Source organism: Rhodnius prolixus, unplaced genomic scaffold (assembly GCF_049639745.1).
Source record: "Rhodnius prolixus isolate KJV_2025 unplaced genomic scaffold, Rpr scaffold_7, whole genome shotgun sequence".
NCBI classification, from domain to species: Eukaryota; Metazoa; Arthropoda; class Insecta; order Hemiptera; family Reduviidae; genus Rhodnius; species Rhodnius prolixus.
Window position 1 is genome coordinate 9,113,576 of NW_027411582.1, and position 23,529 is coordinate 9,137,104.

The window sequence follows — 23,529 nt, forward strand, 5'->3', positions numbered from 1 at the left end:
ATAATTTTTTTTTTTTAATATAAGTATATACAGAAATTTTGAAAATCAGAAAAATCCTTTTAGAAAAAGTTGTATTTCCGGTTGACGAATTCTGATGGCTGATTTAAATTTTAAGCTTCCTGCCATTATTTTTTACTTTGAGTGACGAACATACATTATTTTCTAGAACACTTCTTCTTTTCTTGGCATTCAGGACACCTTAAAAACGTATATTTTAAGATAAAACTGGATTTGAAACGATCGCCATATTTATAAAAAAAATAAAATAAAACACTAAACACTTAATTCTAATAACGGAGGATGCTTCTGTAACGGAAATCCGGTTAGCGACAAATGTACAGTTACTAATTGTTATGACGTCGTCTAATATTTCTGTATAACTTGGCAGGCAATAATAAACAATTGAAAATACAAATGTAAAAAAAAAATGCTATTTTTCTGCACTGTTTATTGCAATGCACGTGGTAATTGTTGCAGATGTCTCCAATTAGAAATCTTTATTCTATATCATCATTAATAATGTAAGGCGTTTCTTCAGCACTGTTTTCCAGTAGCCTTCTAAGTTCACTGCCGGTTTTCAGAATAGTGCTCTTTCGCTACAAACTGCATAAAATCTGCACGCAGGTTTTGAACTCAGAATTTCCGCGTCGGTGTAGCCTGTGCTACTCTAAGCTAATCTCTTTCCCACTTACGTCAATACGTACAGCATGTACAGTACCTTCAAAGGTTCCTCCTGGCTAAGCCAGGTTAGCCTGGAGGTTATCAACTGCTCTCTGTATCTGAGGAGTCACCTTTAAAGGCACGGTACATGCTGCACAAGTTGCGTAAAGTACATTTGATAAATTAATGAATAAGTTTGATCCTTTACATGAAAGATATTGATCACTTAAATATGTGGCAGGAGGTTTCCAATTTTTTTTTTTTTTTTGGTAATTAAACGCAACTCTCCCAAAATTACCAAATAATTATTAAACCTTCTTGTTTGTAACAGATGTAAAATTAATTTTTAGCCATTTTGTGTATGCTTGAGAACTTCTAAAGCTCTCAACATTTGATTTTTCTTAGAAAAATCACTCGGAAAACGACTTATTTCCCGATATTAAGAAAAATACTAGCTTTACTGCCTTGGCAATATTTTTAGTAGAAAGCGGGATAAAAAATACATAAAAATGACCTATCGCGTGCTCTTCTTTCTCTTTGAAAACAAGTTAAAAAATTGAAATATGATTAGAAAATACCAGATTTTGAAATGGCCTAGCACAGGGGTCGGCAACCCGCGGCTCGCGAGCCGCATGCGGCTCTTTTATCCAAATTGTATTGCTCTTCAGCCTGTCCAAAATATATTGTATATTTTAATTTTTAATGAAACAAATGAAAAGTTCATTTATTAAAGTAAAGATATTTTTTCAAAAATGAATTTAAATGTGATAATTTTGAAATTGAATTAAAATAAAGTACGTAATTATATAATATTTTCATCCAAACACAGGTTTAGTTATTATTTATTTGTTTATTTACTTTCTAATATGTAAAAAGTAAATATATAAAACATTTATATGTTATTGAATATCATAAAGTAATAATTTGAGATTACAAATGATCTACAGAGTTGTTTACACCATCATCCTTGCGGCTCTTGGTAAGATTTATTAAAATTATTTAAGGAAAAATGGCTCTCTACTTAAAATAGGTTGCCGACCCCTGGCCTAGCACCTTTAATTTTGAAGATATCGAATTGTGGTTTCCGGTTTCTTTCATAACTTTTTATACTCTTTAAAACTATGTATATGAAAATGGGGGTCAACTGCAAACCCTCACTTTTGGTCGCGCGTCAGCCGCGTATGCGGGCAGGAATCTAAAATCAAGTCACATATTCTGAAACTAGAGGTGACGGGCAACAAATTTTTCCTCTACTAATTTTCGCTCAGATTAACTGTTTAAGCATGAAATGCATTTGAGCCGTCTTAAAATGAACACCCTGTATAAACCTCCGCTGGTATGAGATCATGTGGGGAAAAAAAATGGAATAGAAGAGACTGCTTCAAAGTCTCCTCAATGATCAACCCGCAGGAGCTCGCCGCAGTAGAAGGATTCTCTTGCGTTGGCTGGACGATCTCCAAGATTACCCTCACCTCAATGGAACAAAGACTGTGTGAGTATCTGGCAGAAGCTTTGCGGACTAGGTACGGGTGCTTCTGCACTGGAAAGCGCCTTAGACAGATAGATAATTCTCCACTTACAGTAATAGTAAATAAGTTTCTTGAATCAAAGTGAAGAAGTGGTAGAACTTATGGAACAGTAGACATGATAGTGTAACAACAGCAGCACAGATTGTACAGATAAAGGAACCGTTTCTTAAAACTGTCTTTCCGTTAATGAATATCAACTTGGGATGATAATTTAACGGCAGCTGAACAGAGACATTGCATAATATCGTGCGCCCTAAATTAACTATTTTCCCTGTACAATGAACATAACTGCAGTTATAGAATTTAATTATAACCACAACTAACTAATATTAATCTATGTATTATAAATAATACATGATCACTCTATTACTACTTTTAGTGGCTATCCGTTAGTTATTTCTCTATTTTATGTCCGTCTCTAGGTTTGTTCAGAGTCATAAAAACTAATGTAAAGTTTTACTTCCTTTCTGACGTTTAGCTTTAAAGTTAGCTCTTAATTATTACTTTCTCCTGTATATCTCTTAAAATGCAATTATTGAAATCGGACCTTGTCGCCGGAAATATCGGTTTACACGTTTACTAACTACGGAAAAGTGATTGTTACGAATTTTATAGATGCACTTATGTATGCAAATCCAATGCAAGTGAAAAAATACTTAAAAAAAAAAAATCTTAAGTTCTGATTTGAGGTTTCGCTTAGGGCCATAAGGCGGATGTGAGAATAAGGTTTACGTAAAAATTGGCTGACCGGCAATAGCACATAACTGAACAAATTTTTCAAGTTTTTGAGAAATTTTCTCGAAAAAGACTCCTATATGAGTAATTTTTACGGGAAAATTTCAATTGTTGGCCATGCTTCTAGCGTGTCATTTCAAGGTTTATGTTAAGACTTATCACCTGAGTGAGTTCAGTGGAGAATCAAGTCACTCTGGAGCATATTCAGCTTCAGGTGATTTTTTTTGTTTTAAGGGAAACTCGTCTATTCTGGTGGGAGATATCTTTCAATTGTACCTGATCTTCAGTCTTGCCCCTTTTTTGATTGCAAATATCCACCAGAACTTAAAGGATCAGTTCTGGGATCATCTCTTTGAAATGAAAGAAGTGTTCTTTAAACTTACTCTCCTTGGGTGGAACGGCTAGCTAACCTGAACCCATTCATCCAATTTGGGAACCAGAGAGGATGTTTTGTCCACTTCCTGGAAGAATGTACCCATTACTTTCTGGGTTTCTTATTTGTCCATTATCTGGCTAAATCTTCCAATATTATTCTTTTCTATAATTTCATTAAATATGCCAGGAAATGCTAGATGGGAATTCTTTCTAGTTCAACGGTTTTATTATTAAATAATCTTAATACGATTATAAGAATAGTTCTTATTTTCTTATTGTAGTCAGTAAATTTGTAGATACAGATAAAATTTGAATATGTACTCAGAACAATAACAAGTATTTTTGTAGAAAGTTAAGGATATTAAATTATGTTTAATAACTCCGTCTCTGTCTGTTTCTCTAACTGTCTCTCTCTCTATTCTTACTTAGAAGTAATTCTATTTTGATTGGTTACTTATTTTCTTCTTGTTACTTGTTTATTTTGTATTTGTGTCTGTCTTTCTCGTTATTCTTATTAATATTATGTTATTTTCATTTCATTCTTCATATTTATCAACAACCCTAAGTTGAAGTTTATTTAAGCTGTAAAGTTCTTTTCTTTTATTTCTTTTCTCAATCTAAACTAACATTTTAAAGCATTGATATGATTACTTATTGATTTTTGTTAATCAAAGGCGCATCAACGTCCTAAGCTTATTGGTGCTCAGAGCTTTTTTTAAATGCACAGCTGAGCCTCAGGACAGTTAGAAGCTCCTAAGAGAAAATCTAAGGATCCAACAGCTGAATTCGAATAGGGATTTCCGGGTGGGAATTCTGTGCGCTATCCGCTGAGATAATCCCTTCTCTCTGTCTTATATTATTATCATTCTTCTTCCCATGGTGCTACAGTCCTATAATAGGAGCTGGACCTCATTCAAGAGAGAGTGCCACTCTTCCCTATCCTCGGCTTTTAGACGCCATCTTCTAACACCCACCTTTCGCAGATCTCTTTCTACGTCATCTAACCATCTTATCCTGGGACGACCTCTACGTCTTGCGCCCCCCCCCCCCCCACGGGTGTCCATATAGTACTTTTTTAGGAACTCGGTGATGGGGCATCCGTTCAACATGGCCAAGCCACCACCTCAAGCCTGCCTTTTTTGATACAAGAAACTATGTCGGGTTCTTTGTTCTTTCGGTGCCTCCATTCACCGTCAATGTAATTATTATCATTACATTCTGAATTTTAATCTGAATTAAAAATGGATAATCAAAATTTTCCTAATTTAAAGAAAAATAGCAGACCGGAAGTGCGAGTGGTCTGATTCAATATTCCCCCCCCCCCAACTAGAAATACTAGGTTTCCGTTTATCCATTAAAAAAAAAACATCACGCTACGCTAACACACGCAAACGGAAGCACATTCACCAGCAACATGCCTTACTAATGGTAAAATCAAAACGCCTACATCCGGTCAGAGAAAGTAAAAAACAAAACATTGTCATAAAAAGGCAGTTCTAAATACCTCTCCCCTTCCCACCCCCGCCTAAAATTACAATAAAATGAACATTATGAAGTAGACTTTAACAAAAGCGTTATAATAACATCCCCCAGCTGATTCATAATACTTGATTATTATAAAGGAAATTGTAGTGGCATTACTGTGGGTGGCATTTAGCGGACTATTTCCCCTGTAATAAACTTAAATGGCTAGATAATGTGAAGTGAAGGTGACATCTGTGTAAGTTAGTGTTTATTTCGAATAGTTTTATTGCTTTCTAAATAGGGTTAATATAAAATTAATCTGACGCGTGTAATGCTATTAAAATAAGTAAAAAGTGAATGTGGAGGGGGAAATATAGAGCGAATAGCGACATCGCTTTCCATCAGTACAATTTAACTAACTTAAGAAAATTCCATTGCAATAAGAGAAAGCTCTGTGCATGATTTCTTGAAATTTCCAATGCATTTCAAGATCACTTTTATGTGAACCCGCAAGGTTAATATTTTAAAAGGTCACCCCATTATGCACCTATTATATCACCCTATGGATACAGGGTGATCCATTTAAAATGCACCAATCGCTAATAACTTTTTAGGAAAGCGGAATTTCGAAAAACCCACGAAGTAAACTATATGTTTTTTTCGGTCTAGTTTTCAAATTTTCCAACCCCGATGCTGTATCTTTATTTTTGGGGGAGTTAAGACTAAAAACCCGATTGGGGTTTCATAAGGACCGCTGGTTTTGACAATGATTATGAAAACTACTTAAAAAACTGTGAAATATGCCACTAATCCCGTTTCGATATCCCTAATATTTGATGAGATATTTAAGATCAAAGTTACAATTTTATCTATTCGTGAACGGTTTTCAGTATTAATTTCCCACCAGAAATACACGTTTTGGGAGGTCCTCTGACTGCAAAAAATGTTATTGGTTACGCAAAGTAAAATAATAATAATAATAATAATTGTAGATTTTAAAACATGTAGTGTAATGTAATGGTTTCTGGGTGAATCAGGGATAAATTTGTTTTATCATCAAATAAAAGCAATCATCACATCATGTTAATGCACCTCGTTTGCAGGACTTCTTGACCTACGATTACGGTAAAAACATCTTACCAAGGATGAACGGGTGTTGGTCTACTGGTCATTAGCGTGGCTTTGTAAGTGGGAGATCCCCAGTTCCAATCCCGCATATGAAGTCATTATTATTAATTAAATAATCATAATACTTTTTTTTAATAAAATGTAGTCATACGCCGGATTCGAACTGGGGATCTTCCATTTACAAAGCCACGCTCATGACCACTAGACCAACACCCGCCCATCCCTGGGAAGATATTCTTACCGCAATCATAGGTCGAGAAACCTTGCATACGTGGTGCATTAAAATGATGTGATAATTCCTTTATTTGATGATGAAACAAATTTATCCCTGATTCACCCAAAACCATTTCATTACACTAATGTTTTAAAATCTACAATTATTATTATTTTTTTACTTTGCGGCACAAATAACATTTTTTGCAGTCAGAGGACCTCCCAAAAAGTGTATTTCTGGTGGAAAATTAATATTGAAAACCGTTCACGAATCAGATAAAATTGTAACTTTGATATTAAATATCTCGACAAATATTAGGGATATCGAAACGGGATTAATGGCATATTTCACAGTTTTTTAAGTAGTTTTCATAATCATTGTCAAAACCAGCGGTCCTTATGAAACCCCAATCGGGTTTTTAGTCTTAACTCCCCCAAAAATAAAGATACAGCATCGGGGTTGGAAAATTTGAAAACTAGACCGAAAAAAACATGTGGGTTTTTTCGAAATTCCTCTTTCCTAAAAAGTTATTAGCAATTGGTGCGTTTTAAATGGCTCACCCTGTATAAAATTTCTTATTGAATATTATTGTCTAAATCCTCTAAATAATGCCCGTCATTCTAAGATAGATAACATTGTAAAGTTTATTTTCAATAAAAACGTCTAGTTAACGGTCGGACATTGCGTGTGGTGGCACAGATTCTAAGGTGTGCATGTATCCCAGAGCTCAGTCAGGTAAACACCAGGTGATTAGAACTTTCGTTGGCCTAGATCCCCACCTTTCTCTCTGCTAAACGATTTTAAAATATACATGTTTGATCATGTGCGCGTAAGCTTTGCGACTGCGCAATCTGTTTTTCTGTTTTTTCTCACCCAATAATTAACATTACGATATTCGTAAAGCAAGATGTTCGTAGCGTAAAGGAAACACGAGATTCCTACAGTTAAAAAAAGGGGGAACAGGAAGAAGTCGAAATACTTTTGATAAACAAGGATATGCAGCGTGATTTGTACAAAAATAGCTAAAATATAAATTCTATACAGAAATTCTTGAATTTAATAATTCACTAATCGATTTTTACAAAATCAATATAACCTACCCTAACTTTCTTCTTTATCTTTAACCTTTCTAAAGGTTACCTTCTCCTTTTCACTTGGAACACATTCTCTTTGCATAATTCCATCTTACTCGTACATGTTTCTAGATTTATTAATGGTTTCACAACCGCCACAAAAAAAAGAAAAGTAGTTCATGTCATGCGAAAGTAAGATGTTTTAAAAATTACCTTTCTATATGGAGGCGAACTTTTGCAATTCAGAGGTTGCCAAATCTACAACACTTTCAAATAAATTGAATTTATCGAGTTCTGAGAAGATGGTGGCTAAAACGATTTTGTGGTTGTTGTTGTTGTTGTTCTTTGTAGAAGATCAAAAAAGATCTGAAGTTTCATTAGTGAAATCTTCTACTGTATGTGATTAAAACTGTCCGGTAGGACAGTTGTATAAGGGTTGACCGTCAAAAACTGCACGAAAAAGTGTAACGTTGAAAAACACCCAACATTGATAATTTTTTTCTCTTTTTCTATAAAAGATAAAATTCCCAAATTTTCTTTAAAACAAAGGGCAAACCCTCCTTTATAACTGTAATTTTTTTGCAACAACCCAGATCTAATAGGTTTAGAGAAAAAAGTTGCCGAAAATGGAGAAAAAACGGCTTTTTCAAAAAATGTTCTTGTTCTTGTTGTTACCTTTTTTGTAAACTGCGTAGCACCTAAACGCGTGAACCAATTTTCATTAATGAGGTGTCATTCGATTCGGAATTTTATGTAGATGTGCCTTTTGGGGGTCTCGACGCTGTACATCGAATTGAAGAGGAGTTAGCCCCATTTATGTAAGGCCCCCTCCAAAATTATTATTTCTAACATTTTTGGCAACTTTTTTCTCGATACCTATTAGATGTGGGTTGTTGCAAAAAAATTACAGCTATAAAGGAGGTTTTGCCCCATATTTTAAAGAAAATTTGGGAATTTTATCTTTTGTAGAAAAAGAGAAAAAAATTGTCAAAGTTGGGTGTTTTTCAACGTTACGCTTTTTCGTGCAGTTTTTGACGATCAACCCTTGGGCCAATTTTGATGAAATTTGGCAGGATGAAAGGGATAGGGACATAACATTAAAGCGACGTTCTGCTCTTACACCTACTAAGGGGAAGTTTTGTAATCATTTAAAGTTATCGTTTCGTGAACCTATTTTCTTCAATGAAGTGTTATTTGGTTCAAAAAGTGAAGTAAATTTGCATTTTTTACAAGTTTCGACGCTAAGTATCTTTAGTAGACAAGTTTGCCCCATGCCGGTCAGGTCCTCTCTAAAACTATTGTTACTAATCTTTCTACAACGCTTAGTTTGATTTTGCTAAAATTTAGTAAGAAGAAGTGGTTAAAGCTTCCCTACAGGACTCAAAAAGTGCCATCATGCTCTTACACGTACTAAGAGGAAGTTCTGCATTCGTTCAAATTATCGATGTGCGAACTGATTTTAATGAATCAGTCTATAAGTATACAATTTAAGTAATTTTACTGCATTAACTTTTTATTAAATTTTTTAGAATTTATTAGATGTCACAGACCCTTATGCTGGCCATTTCATTCATTATAAGTTTTTTGATATAATAATAAAAGGTGAGTAATATCAACATAATTAGTTATAAAAATTTAAGTAATTTTACTGCATTAACTTTTCCTTCCCATTTTTAGAATTTATTAGATGTCACAGATTATGAATGAACTGGCCAGCATAAGGGTCTGTGACATCTAATAAATTCTAAAAAATTTAATAAAAAGTTAATGCAGTAAAATTACTTAAATAATATCAATGAAGTATGAATGAAATGTTGGTTACCTGCTGATTTGTGTGCATTTTGGCGTTTAATCAACCCTTATACTTAACATTTTAAACTGTAAGTTTTTGTTAAGGAGATTAAAACTAGAGATCAACAGCCGCCGAACATGCTGTTGTTCTAAGGAAAATCCGGAAGTAATTAATAGGAAAAGAAAGGACGAGTAAAACAGAATGCAATTTTTAAAAAAACCTGTCCGACCCTAAATTCTGCAAAATTGTTAGTAAGTAATTCTGTATCTAATCCAGACGAGATTTAATTAATATACTATGTGGAAGAAGGGGACCAAATTGGGACCCTGTGGAGCCTAAGTGCTCATATATTTTCTTATGGAAGCCCCACCTAGCTAGTGCAAGAACAGCAAGCACTTTACAGTAATATTTTTTTAAAAATACTGTGAACAAAGTACGCTACCTTGGACTGCACCTAGAAGCAAACGGTTGAATGGAATCCCCCAGACTAGACTCAAAAAGACAAGAAACTAACCAACGCTACAAAACTTCTCACCAGACTACTTGGACAAACGTTCGAAACTTAACCTAAATAACAAAAGGACTCTTATATCTACTGTTACTGCGACCTATTTGGTCATACGGCCCATCGAAGTATGTAGGGATCGACTAAACCGTTCCAACTCACCGTACGCCTCCAGATATTACCAGTTACTTCGAAAACTTCTTGACGCTCCATTCTATGTATCTAACCTCACCATCCACAATGACCTCAAAATCCCTTTCATTACAGATCTTGCTAACACTCGTTTTCTCAAATTTCATTCCTCTACAGCAGCCCATCCTAACCCTCTCATAGAACACCTATCTTCCTCCACATTACCCAGGTAATCCTGTAAGGAGATTGAAGAGAAGATGGCCTCTCGTGATCTTCTCTTATCGTGAGAGCAAAGCACGTTACTGGAGTGACATCACTGGGTGCCTTCTCCACTCGTGATTTTCACTGATTTTTGTTATCAGGTACCACATTTGCTTATTATCTATCTATCTAATTGGCGTTACAACCCTTGGTGGGTCCTAGCCTCCCCAATGAGTCTAATTCCATAGTTCCCGGTCATTTTCAGCCGCTTTCAAATTTCTCACCTTTAGCTGGTTTCTTGCGTCACTGATGATACCATCCTCACATCTCAACTTTGGTCTGCCTACTCCTCTCTTTCCACGCCTATCTCCATCTCGAGCGATCTTTTGGGAATCAATCCGCCGCCATCCATTCTCGCAGCAAGCCCCGCCCAGCTCAGTCTTCCCGACCTTATCACACGTACCAAATCCACCTCTCCGAACAGCTCCCTATTTCGTCTCCTTCTCCACACATCTCCCTCCTTCATAGGCCCGAAAATCCTTCGAAGGTTTTTTCTTTCAAAGAACAGGAGCCTGTTCTCATCGACTCTGGGAATAGTCCATGTATGAGAGGCGTACGTTAAAACTAGGCGAATCAATGTTTTATATAGCCTCACTTTTGTGTTCCTAGAGATCAGGCTACTCTTCATATATCGGATCAGACCGAAATAGCATCTGTTTGCTATCGTTATTCTTTTGCCAATCTCCTGCGAAATGATATTGGAGGTATTGACCAAGAGTTGAAGGTACACGAACTCTTCAACTCTTCAACTTTAGCAGAACATTGCTTATTGCAGTTGTAAATTCCAATAAAAATAATCATAATAATAATCTCCTTAACAAAAACTTACAGTTTTAAAAGTTAAGTATAAGGGTTGATTAAACGCCAAAAGGTACACAAATCAGCTAGTACCCAACATTTCATTCATGCTTAGTTCATATAATTTAAGTAATTTTGCTGCATTAACTTTTCCTTCACATTTTTTAGAATTTATTAGATATCACAGACCCTTATGCTGGCCATATTTATCTACAAAATATTTGTTCAAGTAGCACTGTAGATTGACTTTAATATCTATTAATATTAATCTATAATAATCAAACTATTAATTACAGGTTAAAAAATTCAAAAACTTTTTGAAAAAATGCTTACATCAACATACATCAATGATTTTGTTTATTTTATTTATTTATTTTATTTTATTTATTTTTTTAAATCGTCTGTTTAAGTTCATTCTTCGATTAAAGTAATTGTTATTTTATGTAGTAGCCAAACGTTTATAATTAAAGGTAATAATTATCTGGCTTTATCGCAAATAATATGGTTTTCTTCAATTACATTCTCAATCTAGGTGTTCTTCCCACAATGTTGTATACATGTAATATAAAATAAATGAGATATGCATACGTTTAGGACATCTAATTATTCCAGTATTTTACTATAAGTAAAATTAGGGGGTCTAAATTAAATTACAATTGAGAAATGAATAAATAATGTTGAATAATCTACTTGTTATTAACTGTGTGTTATTTGTGCTCAGAATATTTCGGTAAGACGAATTCAAGACTGAAATATTCTTTTAAATCCGTGATTCAAATTTAAACAGTAGCCGACTCTAACTTTGTCTTTTTCTACTTTTGCATATATCGTATATATGTGACATCTCAGAATAAAGGGCAAATTAAAGCTAAATCCGAAGAATAATTCGGAATAGAGTTAAAATAAAGTACCTATTTAAAAACGGATATAATATACATCTTATCATAATTATAACAAAATAATATTATGAATGAACTGGCCAGCATAAGGGTCTGTGATATCTAATAAATTCTAAAAAATGTGAAGGAAAAGTTAATGCAGCAAAATTACTTAAATTATATGAACTAAGCATGAATGAAATGTTGGGTACTAGCTGATTTGTGTACCTTTTGGCGTTTAATCAACCCTTATACTTAACTTTTAAAACTGTAAGTTTTTGTTAAGGAGATTTTTGTACCTTTTGGATAGATTTTCATTTTTGTCTATTTTGCGAAGTTACATATCTGCTTTACAGATTTGTTTAAAATTTGGAATAAGCAATTCTATCATTATAACCTGAAAAGGTGTTAAGTCGGAACTGTAACTACCACTGGAGAGATCTTTATAAAGAATGATTATAGTTGCCATCCTCAATAACAATTTTTTTGAGAAAGCGTTTTGAATAAAATAGGAAGGTATTTGTACGTAACTAGCAAAATTAAACTGCGATTTCAGTACTTCCTTTTAAGAGGAGTAAGAAAAACAAACTGCGAATACAGTACTTCTCCCAAAAAGGCAAAGAGGCAAAGATTTTGAATCGAACGACAATTCATTGATGTAAATCGGTTCACCCATTGATAATTTTAACAGTTGCAAGACTTCCTCTTAGTAGGTGTAAGAGCATGATGGCACTTCACTGCCATGTAGAGGACCTTTAATCACTTCTTCGTGCTAAATTTTATCAAAATCGGACTAAGCGTTATGGAAATATTGGTAATAATAGTTTTAGAAAGGGCTTTACTTGGGTGGGGCAAACTCCCCTCCTTATGAGGCGTAGCGTCGAGACTTTTAAAATGCAAATCTGTACAAAATTTCGATTCGAATGACACTTTATTCATGAAAATCAGTTCACGTGTCGATAATTTGAAACGATTGCTATACTTCCCCTTAACAAGTGTAAGATTAGATCGTCGCTTTAATGTTATGTAGGGGAGCCCTAACCCTATCATCCTACCAAATTTTATCAAAATCGGGCCAAGATTTACAGAGTAATTAGTAATAATAATTTTGGAGGGGGCTTACATAAAGGGGGCTAACTCCTCTCCTATTCGATGTACAGCGACGAGACCCCCAAAAGGCACATCTACATAAAATTCCGAATCGAATGACACCTCATTCATGAAAATCGGTTCACGCGTTTAGGCGCTACGCAGTTTACAAAAAAGGTAACAACAACAACAACAACAACAACAACAACAAGAAGAAGAAGAAGAAGAACAACAACAATTTTTGAAAATGCCGTTTTTGCACATTTTCGGCAACTTTTTTCTCAAAATCTATCAGATCTAGGTTGTTGCAAAAAAATTACAGTTATAAAGGAGGGTTTGCCCTATATTTTAAAGAAAATTTGGGAATTTTATCTTTTATAGAAAAAGAGAAAAAAATTGTCAAAGTTGGGTGTTTTTCAACGTTACGCTTTTTCGTGCAGTTTTTGACGATCAACCCTTATACAACTGTCCTACCGGACAGTTTTAATAAAATAAACTCACGATTGATAATAATTTAAAATAAAATATCGAGCGCAAAAGAAAAAGGAGGTCTCGAAATGTTTAATTCTCGAATGCCGGAATAGCACAAATGTATTAAGTAAGAAGTATAGGGGAAACCCCCATTAAAACAAGTCTGCGAGCGTACGAAGAGAGATATACACTCGTCGTTACACTTAACCAAAACAACTGAAGTGTCCGGAAATACCTCAATAAAAAAAAAGGTGGAATATTTAACCTAATCTTATGACCTAGTTTTTATTAGTTATAATTATTAGCAATTTGCCAAATCTATTATATCTTGTTTTTGTTTTTATTTAGTCGTACAATATTCAATTAGAGATAAGAGAACTTTCTTGTCTGAGAAAAATGTTTAAACGCCAAGATCTCAATAAGAAGAAAATAATCATCTACAGATTAATGGTTGACCTGATTTCCGGCAGTAACAGGATTAAAGTCAATTAGAAGTGTCATTAGATAGCGTTTAATTGTAGTTCAGCGTTGCTTATTTTGGAATCTCAGTTTCTGGTTATTTCAGCGAACGGTTTTTTTTTTTTAGGTACCAAATTTAGTAAATAAATATAATTTTTGGAATAATCCAACTTTTTTTTTAGTGAAATTGAACAATTATGGCTCCTTAAATGTAGATACGATTCTCAGGATCATGCTTAAATTTAGTAAACACCTTCACCATCATTTCAGCCACTGATGACGGCACACACATCTGTGTCGAAATGTTTTGGCGAATAGAGAGTGAAAGAACGAGTATACAATTTTATAGAAAATGGTTTGGTCCTCTTCCAAAAAATAAAACTATTTATTAACATGCAACTTCCGGAATTTGAACATTCGGCCATTTTGCTTTTTGCTGAACACACACTCCAACAATATTTACCCACACGCTCACACTGGGGACGGGACCGTCTTCTTTTCCATTGTTTACACGTCAATGACCTGGGGATCACTAGGGGGTGTAGTTCGTGAGGCTCTCAGAGACTGAATCTGGAGAGAACATGAAAAGTACTGGGTGATGGCTTCCTGGGGTCAAACACAGCAACAGGGTTATGCCCTTGCTGTGCAAACAAAGAACCAAAGTGACTCTAAGTTTGGGCAGGAATCAGATTACGATTACAGGCTCTATTTTCACAGGGCACGGAAGGTTCAGGAAGCACCTGCACAAGATAGGGCTTATTAGCTCGGAACTGTTGGGCAGATTGTGCCAGGAAGAGGAAGAAACGGCCTCTCACCTGCTATTCGATTGCGTTGCACTCGAGAGACTGCGCTACGAAATCTTTGGTACCTTGAGACCAAGGGAGATTGTAGCGCAGAAGGAACTGGTAGGGAAAGCCCTCTACCTTCTCAGAAGGGGAGGTTTCACCTACTAGACTCAAGGGAAGGCACAATAAGCCTCTTGGTGGCTGCATTGCCGTGGGGCGTGGGTCCCGTCCCGCCGAGTAAAATCTAAAAAACCACTGTTACAATGTGTTGTCTCACCGTCTTACACCAGCCCACCCAAAAAAGAAATTAACTTCTATATTAAGAAATAAAATTTAGAAAACTTTTTATAGAATTAGGGTGGGAGGGGACTGAACTAAAACAGAATAACAGATTTAGTAAAAAACACTTCTTTTTTTGCGTTTATTTATGCTACAATCAGCGCGTTAGAGCTATAAGTAACCGTGATAACCGATAACAAATGAAGCAAACGAGTGGATAAGTTACCACAGTGGTAACACTCCCAAACATACTATTAGTCACTCCCTTCACTGGAGAGGAGATTACGAGGCCACACTGTCTTTTAAGACGTCTTGTCCGGGTTATCAGTAAGAGTTCTAGAAGAAAGATTTTTGAGCTAGAGGATTTATATGAGATTGCAGGTTGAAGTGGAGTTTTCTGTATCTTGTTTTAGCAACTTGGGCGATAAAAGGAATGTTAAGGTCAGTGTGTATAGTCCAGGTTGGGAGACATAAAATGGAGCGTTTACAATAGTTCGAAGTATTTTAGATTGTAGAGATTGAATCCTTTGGAGATTAGAGCGCTTGGTTGAACCCCAAAGCTCTATTCCATACGCCCAGATGGGTTTCAAAATAGAAGTATAAATCTGTCTTTTGTTGTCCAGAGAGAGTTTTGATCTATCGTCTAAATAGTCTTTTAAGTAGTCCATAAAATCTGTTCAGTTTTGCTCTTTTAAGTCTAGTGTGGGGGTTCCAAGAAAGTCTACCACTTTTTAATCTCAAAAGGACTATTCCGGAGTATTTAGTTTGGAATATTTGTCCCAAAACTCAATACTTTACCTAGAAAAAAAGAAGTCAAAAGACATTTTCATTAAGATCGCAAAATTTCCTTTACAATAAGGACTTACGAAGATAATTTCCGGCCGACAAACAAAGTGACATCATTTAACATAGTTTCAGTAACCTTTTGTTTTCCGATTGTCTAAAAAATCCCTGTATTGTCTAAAAATAAATCACCGGAAGGTTATTCTCAGGCTATTATTCCAAGATAACTTCCTCTACAAAATAATCTGATGTTTTCAATTTGATTAGCCATAAACAAAAATCGTAAAACCCATTACAATGAATATTAATGCATAGTGTTTTTTATGGCGTTGCTCTCGATTGTGTATAAAAAAGAAGCAAAATACACGCGAGCGGATGTTACTGAACCAGAAGTGAGGTAAAATACGGGAAGAGAGATTACTTTCTATTGTGCTGTCCAATATTACCATACTTAAGCAACGACCATGACTTCATTCTCCTGAATATTTCAATCAATGAACATACAGACAGTTGTGCATCACGGAACAACTACGTATACTTTATGGGCATTTATTTTGGTTCTAAGATTCACAGATAATTCAAGTATAAGTTGAGACAGTAAAATACCTAACTAAAAATATATTTTTTTATTATACATATACAGGGTGTTCACTTTAAGACGGCTAAAATGCATTTCATGCTTAAACGGTTAATCTGAGCGAAAAATGTTAGAGGAAAAATTTGTTGCCCGTCACCTCTAGTTTCAGAATATGTGACTTGATTTTAGAATTCTGCTCGCATACACGGCTGAGGCGCGACCAAAAGTGAGGGTTCGCAGTTGACCCCCATTTTCATATACACAGTTTTAGAGTATAAAAAGTTATATAAGAAACCGGAAACCACAATTCGATATCTTCAAAATTAAAGGTGCTAGGCCATTTCAAAATCTGGTATTTATTAATCATATTTCAATTTTTTAACTTGTTATCAAAGAGAAAGAAGAGCACGCGATAGGTCATTTTTATGTATTTTTTTCATCCTCTTTCTACTGAAAATATTGCCAAGGCAGTAAAGCTAGTATTTTTCTTAATATCGAGAAATAAGTAGTTTTCCGAGTGATTTTTCTAAGAAAAATCAAATGTTAAGAGCTTTAGATGTTCTCCAGCATATACACAAAATGGCTAAAAATTAATTTTACATCTGTTACAAACAAGAAGGTTTAATAATTATTTGGTAATTTTGAGAGAGTTGCGCCTTCAAAGGTGCCTCCTCAGATACAGAGAGTAGTTGATAACTTCCTGGCTAACCTGGCTTGCAAGCCAGAGGAGGCACCTTTGAAGGCATAGAACATGCTGCACAAGCTGCGTAAAGTGCATTATTTGATAAATTAAAGAATAAGTTTGATCCTTTACATGAAAGATATTGATCACTTAAATATTTAGCTGGAGGATTCCAATTTTTTTTTTGTAATTAAACGCAACTCTCCCAAAATTACCAAATAATTATTAAACCTTCTTGTTTTGTAACAGAAGTAAAATTAATTTTTTGCCATGTTGTGTTTGCTTGAGAACATCTAAAGCTCTTAACATTTGATTTTTCTTAGAAAAATCACTAGGAAAACAACTTATTTCCCGATTATAAGAAAAATACTAGCTTTACTGCCTTGGCAATATTTTTAGTAGAAAGGGGATGAAAAAATACATAAAAATGACCTATCGCGTGCTCTTCTTTCTCTTTTGATAACAAGTTAAAAAAATTGAAATATGATTTAATAAATAGCAGATTTTGAAATGGCCTAGCACCTTTAATTTTGAAGATATCGAATTGTGGTTTCCGGTTTCTTATATAACTTTGTACACTCTTTAAAACTGTGTATATGAAAATGGGGGTCAACTGCGAACCCTCCTTTTTGGTCGCGCGTCAGCCGCGTATGCGAGCAGGAATCTAAAATCAAGTCACATATTCTGAAACTAGAGGTGACGGGCAACAAATTTTTCCTCTACCATTTTTTGCTCAGATTAACCGTTTAAGCATGAAATGCATTTGAGCCGCCTTAAAATGAACACCCTGTATATGCACATACGAGTATACCCTGCACTGTTAAATATTGAGTTTCACCGCAAATACATAAACTGAAGTTCAGTAGCTACAAAAAAGATGTAGTTAGAAACAGATTAGTTTTTTGTACGAGTATTATTGTCAATTTAAAGTAGGCGGTCAACATAACTCAAAAACAAAGTTGTTTTTCTATTCTGCTTCAAAGTCAAAGAAATATATTTATCTGTAATCAAATAAAATTTAACAATATATTCTGTAAGTGTCATCATCATCAAAGTTGATTTTTAAGAACAGTCCTTAACTATTAATTACGACCAATAACTTAATTGATTACTATTAACAACAATTTATTTGGTAAATTCACGCGACCAATGCCAAGGATGTTTTCAAGGCTGTTGGATATCCTAAAAAAAAAACGAGGATCCCCCCCACCCTTAGATAATAATAGAAATTATTAGAGCACAGCTATTAAGAAAAACAATAGAGAAAAAAGGTTTATTATTTATGAATATATAGTATTTATTAAGGTCACATTAAAATTTACACTTTCAAATTATTATAGAACTACTTCTTCAGTCTACGTGGCAGCGTTCATTAAGATCGGCCAGCTGAATTTTGATTGGTTTTTCACTAACCTACTATTTTGTCTATTTGATATCAATTATTTTTTTTTTTTTTTAATTAAAAGAAAATAATTTATAGGAATATAAATAATTTAGAAAAATGGGTTTCTTGAAAATTCTAAGCAACAAAATTACCAAAGAGATTTCAAACTTTTAAATTATCCGAACTAATTTAAAAAGAAATATCGGATTCTCATAAGAAATGGGTGAAGTATCGAACCGTGTGCTTCCAATATCTAGCAGGAAATTAGCAATTAACCGGAAAGTAAGAATTTTTTTTAAAAAGTGTTTTTAGATTTTAAACGGAACCAGTTATTTCTTTGTACTCTATTCCCGCGTATACAGGGTGTACACGGAGAAGAGATCGAAACTTCGGGAGGTGATTCAGCAGCTCAAATGCAACAAAAAATATTCTCTTCACTTTGGCCCAATTCTCAATAGTGTCCAAGATATTTGCATTTTTAACTTTTCCGTCGATATTCGTGTTTTTCACCCATAAAATCTATCATAACTTTTCTATCCCTTATCCTACATCAAATCTGTATATTCCAAACGAAAGAGCATTAAATTTCCTATAAATCTGCTTAACTCAGAGCCTCAGAACGTTTCTTATAACAATGAAATTTTTACTTTAATGTCTAAAAAAATTCGTTCTCTATGATTTCTGTTAAAGTTTTCAACTGCATTTTTTCAATTATTAATGAATCAAGGAATCACATAATTTCAGAAAAAGCTGCGCATTTATTGAGCTTCAAGATCATATGGATTTTTTTGGTTTTTAATAAAACCCTACCCCGAACAGAGGGGTGTAAATGCAGAAAAGTGGGATTTTGCGAACTGACTTTTCATTACTAATTTACTCTAATATCAATTTTTACCATTTTAGTTTATAACAATTATTATTTTATAAAACAGAAGTAAAAAATAATGTAGCAATAAAACACAGAAGTGAAAAAGTACAATAGGGAGGTGCCTAGTTAAAATTGCTACAAAAATCGTTCGAACTATTCAAACAAGGAAGTGGGAAAGAATTGTGGCAAATTTTTAGTTTCTTGACTACAATTGTTTGTGCAACTGATCAATAATGGCATAATGGAGGTTTTTTTCATCAAAGTTAATTAATAATAATTCAAAACTAATCAATTTTTGGAGAAGGAACAAAAAGAAAATAACCATTTTATTTTGGAATTATTATTAATTAACTTTGATCAAAAAAACCTCCATTAGTCATTAAAATAAGTTGCAGAAACAATTGTAGTCAACTACTGCGTTTTATTGCTACTTTATTTTTTACTTCCGTTTTATTAAATAATAATTGTGAAAAACTAAAATGGTTACTTTTCTTTTTGTTCCTTCTCCAAAAATTGAGATTTGAGTAAATTAGTAATGAAAAGTCGGTTACGCAAAATCCCAGTTTTCTGCATTTACACCCCTCTGTTCGGGGTAGGGTTTTATTAAAAACCAAAAAAATCCATATGATCTTGAAGCTCAATAAATGCGCAACTTTTTCTGAAATTATGTGATTCCTTGATTCATTAACTATTGAAAAAATGCAGTTGAAAATTTTATCAAAAATCATCGAGAACGAAATGTTTAGACATTAAAGTAAAAATTTCATTGTTATAAGAAACGTTTTGAGGCTCTGGGTTAAGCAGATTTATAGAAAATTTAATGCTCTTTCGTTTGGAATAAGCAGATTTGATGTAGGATAAGGGATAGAAAAGTTACGGCCGTTTTTATGGTGGAAAACGCGAATATCGACGGAAAAGTTAAAAATGCAAATATCTTGGACACTATTGAGAATTGGGCCAAAGTGAAGAGAATATTTTTTGTAGCATTTGAGCTGTAGAATCACCTCCCCAAGTTTCGACCACTCCTCCGTATACACCCTGTATAGAACTTTTACTTTTATCATATATCGAGGAAAAATTTATTAAGGCCAATTCTAGGATACGTGAAATTACAACAAATAAATAAAACAATTTTTGAAAATGCAGTTAGGTTCGCAGTTCTGGGAAGTTAGATTCTCTTCATGAAACTGATTACTCTACCTCTGAGGATGGAAGAAACTCCGAAACCGAACTGGGTTACAATAAATAAGCACGCTACGAATAAAAAAAACGTTAACAAAAAATGGATTGGTCAATTCCTATGATAGTAGTGGTTGTTAGGGTTATCTTTAAAGTGTCATTTTTTATTGAATAGATCCATTTCTTTACATGGAATTGACCAGGATCTAATAGGCAGTGAACGTAACAAAATTGAAGTAAAAGGCGTGTCCGGAAATGTGAATTTTCAGAAGGTAACTTTCAGAAAAGTAATCACAAATTTTTTCAGGCGGGGCTTAACGTCCAATTAACAATTAGGTATCATGGACGGGAGGCAGAAGCTCATACATTATTATAAACTATTTTTTTCTAACAAATAAAATGTAATCTCTAGGGATCTCCCATTTACAAAGCCACGCTTTTGACCTCAAGAACCAACACCCGCCCCAACTGTTTTGAAGTTATGAACGGGTCTCATACCCTAAACAACACTTACTTAAAAAAAAAAAAACAATACTCATTGGTTCTACAAAGATAGTTGATGAGTCGTGCGAACTCTAGCTCATAATAGTCACACTCCTCAACTCCTCAATCATATTTGAAGTGTATAAACTTGTGCACCAGATGCCAACAATTGAACAAAAACTGTTTAAAATGTGGTGAGGGATTCCGCAGTGTTGGTTAATATCGTGGATTTTATTCGTCGTAACAAGCTTGTTTATTTCTACCCCGGATCGGTTTCAGACTTGCTGAGTAGTGCGAGAAAGAAACATAAGTGAAATTGTTATCTCAACACCGAACACGGTCAGAAACCGTTAGGAGATGAAATAAACATGCGTGCTACGATTTATAAAAACCAATGAAATTGCCTTAATTAAGACTCATTAATATTTTAAATAAGAAAAATTATACGTCGCACTAAAATGACAAATTTAAGTGCTTTTTTCTCAGACAATTTTTTAAATAACACTTGTAAGCAGGGCCGGATTTTCCTAGGCTTCAGCCTAGTTAGGCTCAAGATCAAGAGGGGCCTACATTCAAATTAAAATTAAAATTACACTATTCTAAAAACAGTAAACACAAAAACACTGAACCGTAAATAAGGAGTAATTCTACGCATATGACTAATAAACAAACATTAAAATGTAATTTACAAACTTAAAAATGGGAGGTGAAAGGGCCTCACTTTATCTAAATCCGGCCCTGCTTGTAAGTTAGAACTATAAAATAAAATAGAGTGAGCTTTCCCAGTAGAATGTTGTTCAGTACATAACGGATGTCTGGAAGTGAGTTGAATTAGTACCTGTTCATCAATTAACTGAAGAAGAAAAGATGAATTAAAATATCCTTACTTATCTTCTTGAAGAAAATCCTTCCTTCCGATTTGGCCGGCTCCTCAAAGTTGATTTTCACCAAAGCACCACCATCTTCCTCAATAGATCTTGGTTCAATTCTCAGCTTTCCACCACCGAACATAAATTCAGGCAGTTGAACATTTAAATTATGCGTCATCAAATAATGAACACCTTTATTATACAAGATATCTGTGATACCGTCCACAGATTTCGGTTCCATTATCAATTTGGGTTTACGTTTACCCTCAAGATCAGCTTCTGAGTGTTCAACACTGTTAACGAAAGCTTCAAAATCATCGCTAATTAATGGACCATCATCATTCTCTATTGTTGATGATTTTTTATTAACCTCAAAACTGTATTTATTAGCATTTTTTGTAAAATTGATTGAATCAGTTACACTAAAATCACCATCTAATGTTGTTTCTAAAGATCTATGTAAAGTATCTTGTACACAATCAAAAGAGACACCACTCGCTGCACAACGATAAAGTAGTTCATCCCAAACATTGTTGTTATCGCCTGTCTTTTTTGTAGAGGTTAGGTTGGAAGTAGTTGTGGCTGTTACAAGGTTAAAAGAAAAGTATTGTATAAAACTGATGTACAGTAATCGATAAATATGGTTAGACATGACGATCGTCCGCACATGTCCACTACACCATCACAAGAATTTGAATACTAACGGTGGAAACCCGAAGTCCCCTTTTCAGAGAAAAACCACGAACCACCTACCTAGCCGGAACACACGTGAGTTACTTCTGGGTATAGAAGAGATTGGTCCTGCTCAAAGAACTGCAACCAGCCTACCAACTCTATCTACCCCACCATATTCTTTCACTCTTGGTAAACACACGTACACACAGACAGGAGGCTTTACGCCCCACCTCCGGATGGTTAACTTTCCAGAATGTCTTCTTCCTTGTCCGATACACTACTGCCCTACTTTGTTTCCCTAGATATGACCGGCGCGGTCTTGTCATTGCCATCTTCGTTCACTCCTCCTGTCTCTTTCTCTTCTCTTCAGCCAATAACCTTGAAATCATTTCCTTCCCAGCCTTGCCGGCCATTCTCTTTTCAGGATAACGTACAGATTAACGTTATCAATGCTAGCTGTTAAATTTCTACTTTTCAAGTGTCAACTGTTGGACAACTTTTTTTTTGTTTTACTTTCTCTTGCTGTCGAAAGAAGAACACTATTCTACGTCATCGTCTAAAACATTTTCTAAAATGATTTTTTTACTCTAGACTTAGCCAAAAAATCACAAGAAAACAAATTTTAATCACGGACAGGTAGTCTCCTCCCAGCACTTAAATGATTTTAGTTAAAATAGTCAACCGGAAGTATTAAATTTTTGAAGTTTAGTTTTCACCGGAAATACTTGCCTTAATGACATTCGATCACAAATTATTTGAAATACTTACACTACTTTCTCCAGAAGTGAAATGAAAATATAACTGTTCTGGAGCATAGGTACCATAACAATAACCTAACGAGCACAAAAAAAGGATTAGGCTGGCTAACAGAAATAAATAATAAATAACTTATAATAATAATAATAATAAAGTAAATATATGCACTTTATGTAAAAATAACGTCTCAGACTCCTTGCTCCACTTCCATTTCTCCTGCCAGGTCTTCGAGTCTTTTCGATCACAGAAATTAAACAACTATAATGCAACAGCTTTACCTGACTCAGAAAACTATGTATGTAAACCTATTTTCCATTAACTCTGTACATCAAATCAATGCTATATATGATTATGTCAAATTATCTTTACAAATAAGAAGTTTTTTACTCAATGAGTGGTAATTTTTTAAAAAGCTAAGAGAGCTAAGGTCTGATGTAAGACAGAAAGAAAAGAAAAGCTCTTGGGAAGTTCATATAATATTGTTTTCATGAATTTAAGTTTATTATAATGCGTATTTTTATATCTACCATTTATGTATTATTGTCAAATCATTCATTGTCAAAACTCCATGCTAAGGGGATAAGCCCCAAAAGCAGTATGTAATAAATAAAATAATAAAGTGCCTTTATTTAAATTTTTATAACAT

At 34.3% G+C, this 23,529-nt stretch overlaps 1 protein-coding gene across 2 annotated transcripts in view; it reads right to left on the bottom strand.

The window, feature by feature from the left end:
* Window positions 1-22,218, bottom strand: part of LOC141446896 (uncharacterized) — a 57,061-nt gene extending 34,843 nt beyond the window's left edge. The window contains exon 1 of one of the 2 annotated variants that reach the window (XM_074113836.1): window positions 21,471-22,218. In XM_074113836.1, the coding sequence (XP_073969937.1) occupies window positions 21,471-22,104 (634 nt within the window). In that variant the 5' untranslated portion in view covers window positions 22,105-22,218. The remainder of the gene's footprint in view (window positions 1-21,470) is intronic. The other variant, XM_074113835.1, reaches the window with a different exon arrangement.
* Window positions 22,219-23,529: the final 1,311 nt, after the last annotated feature.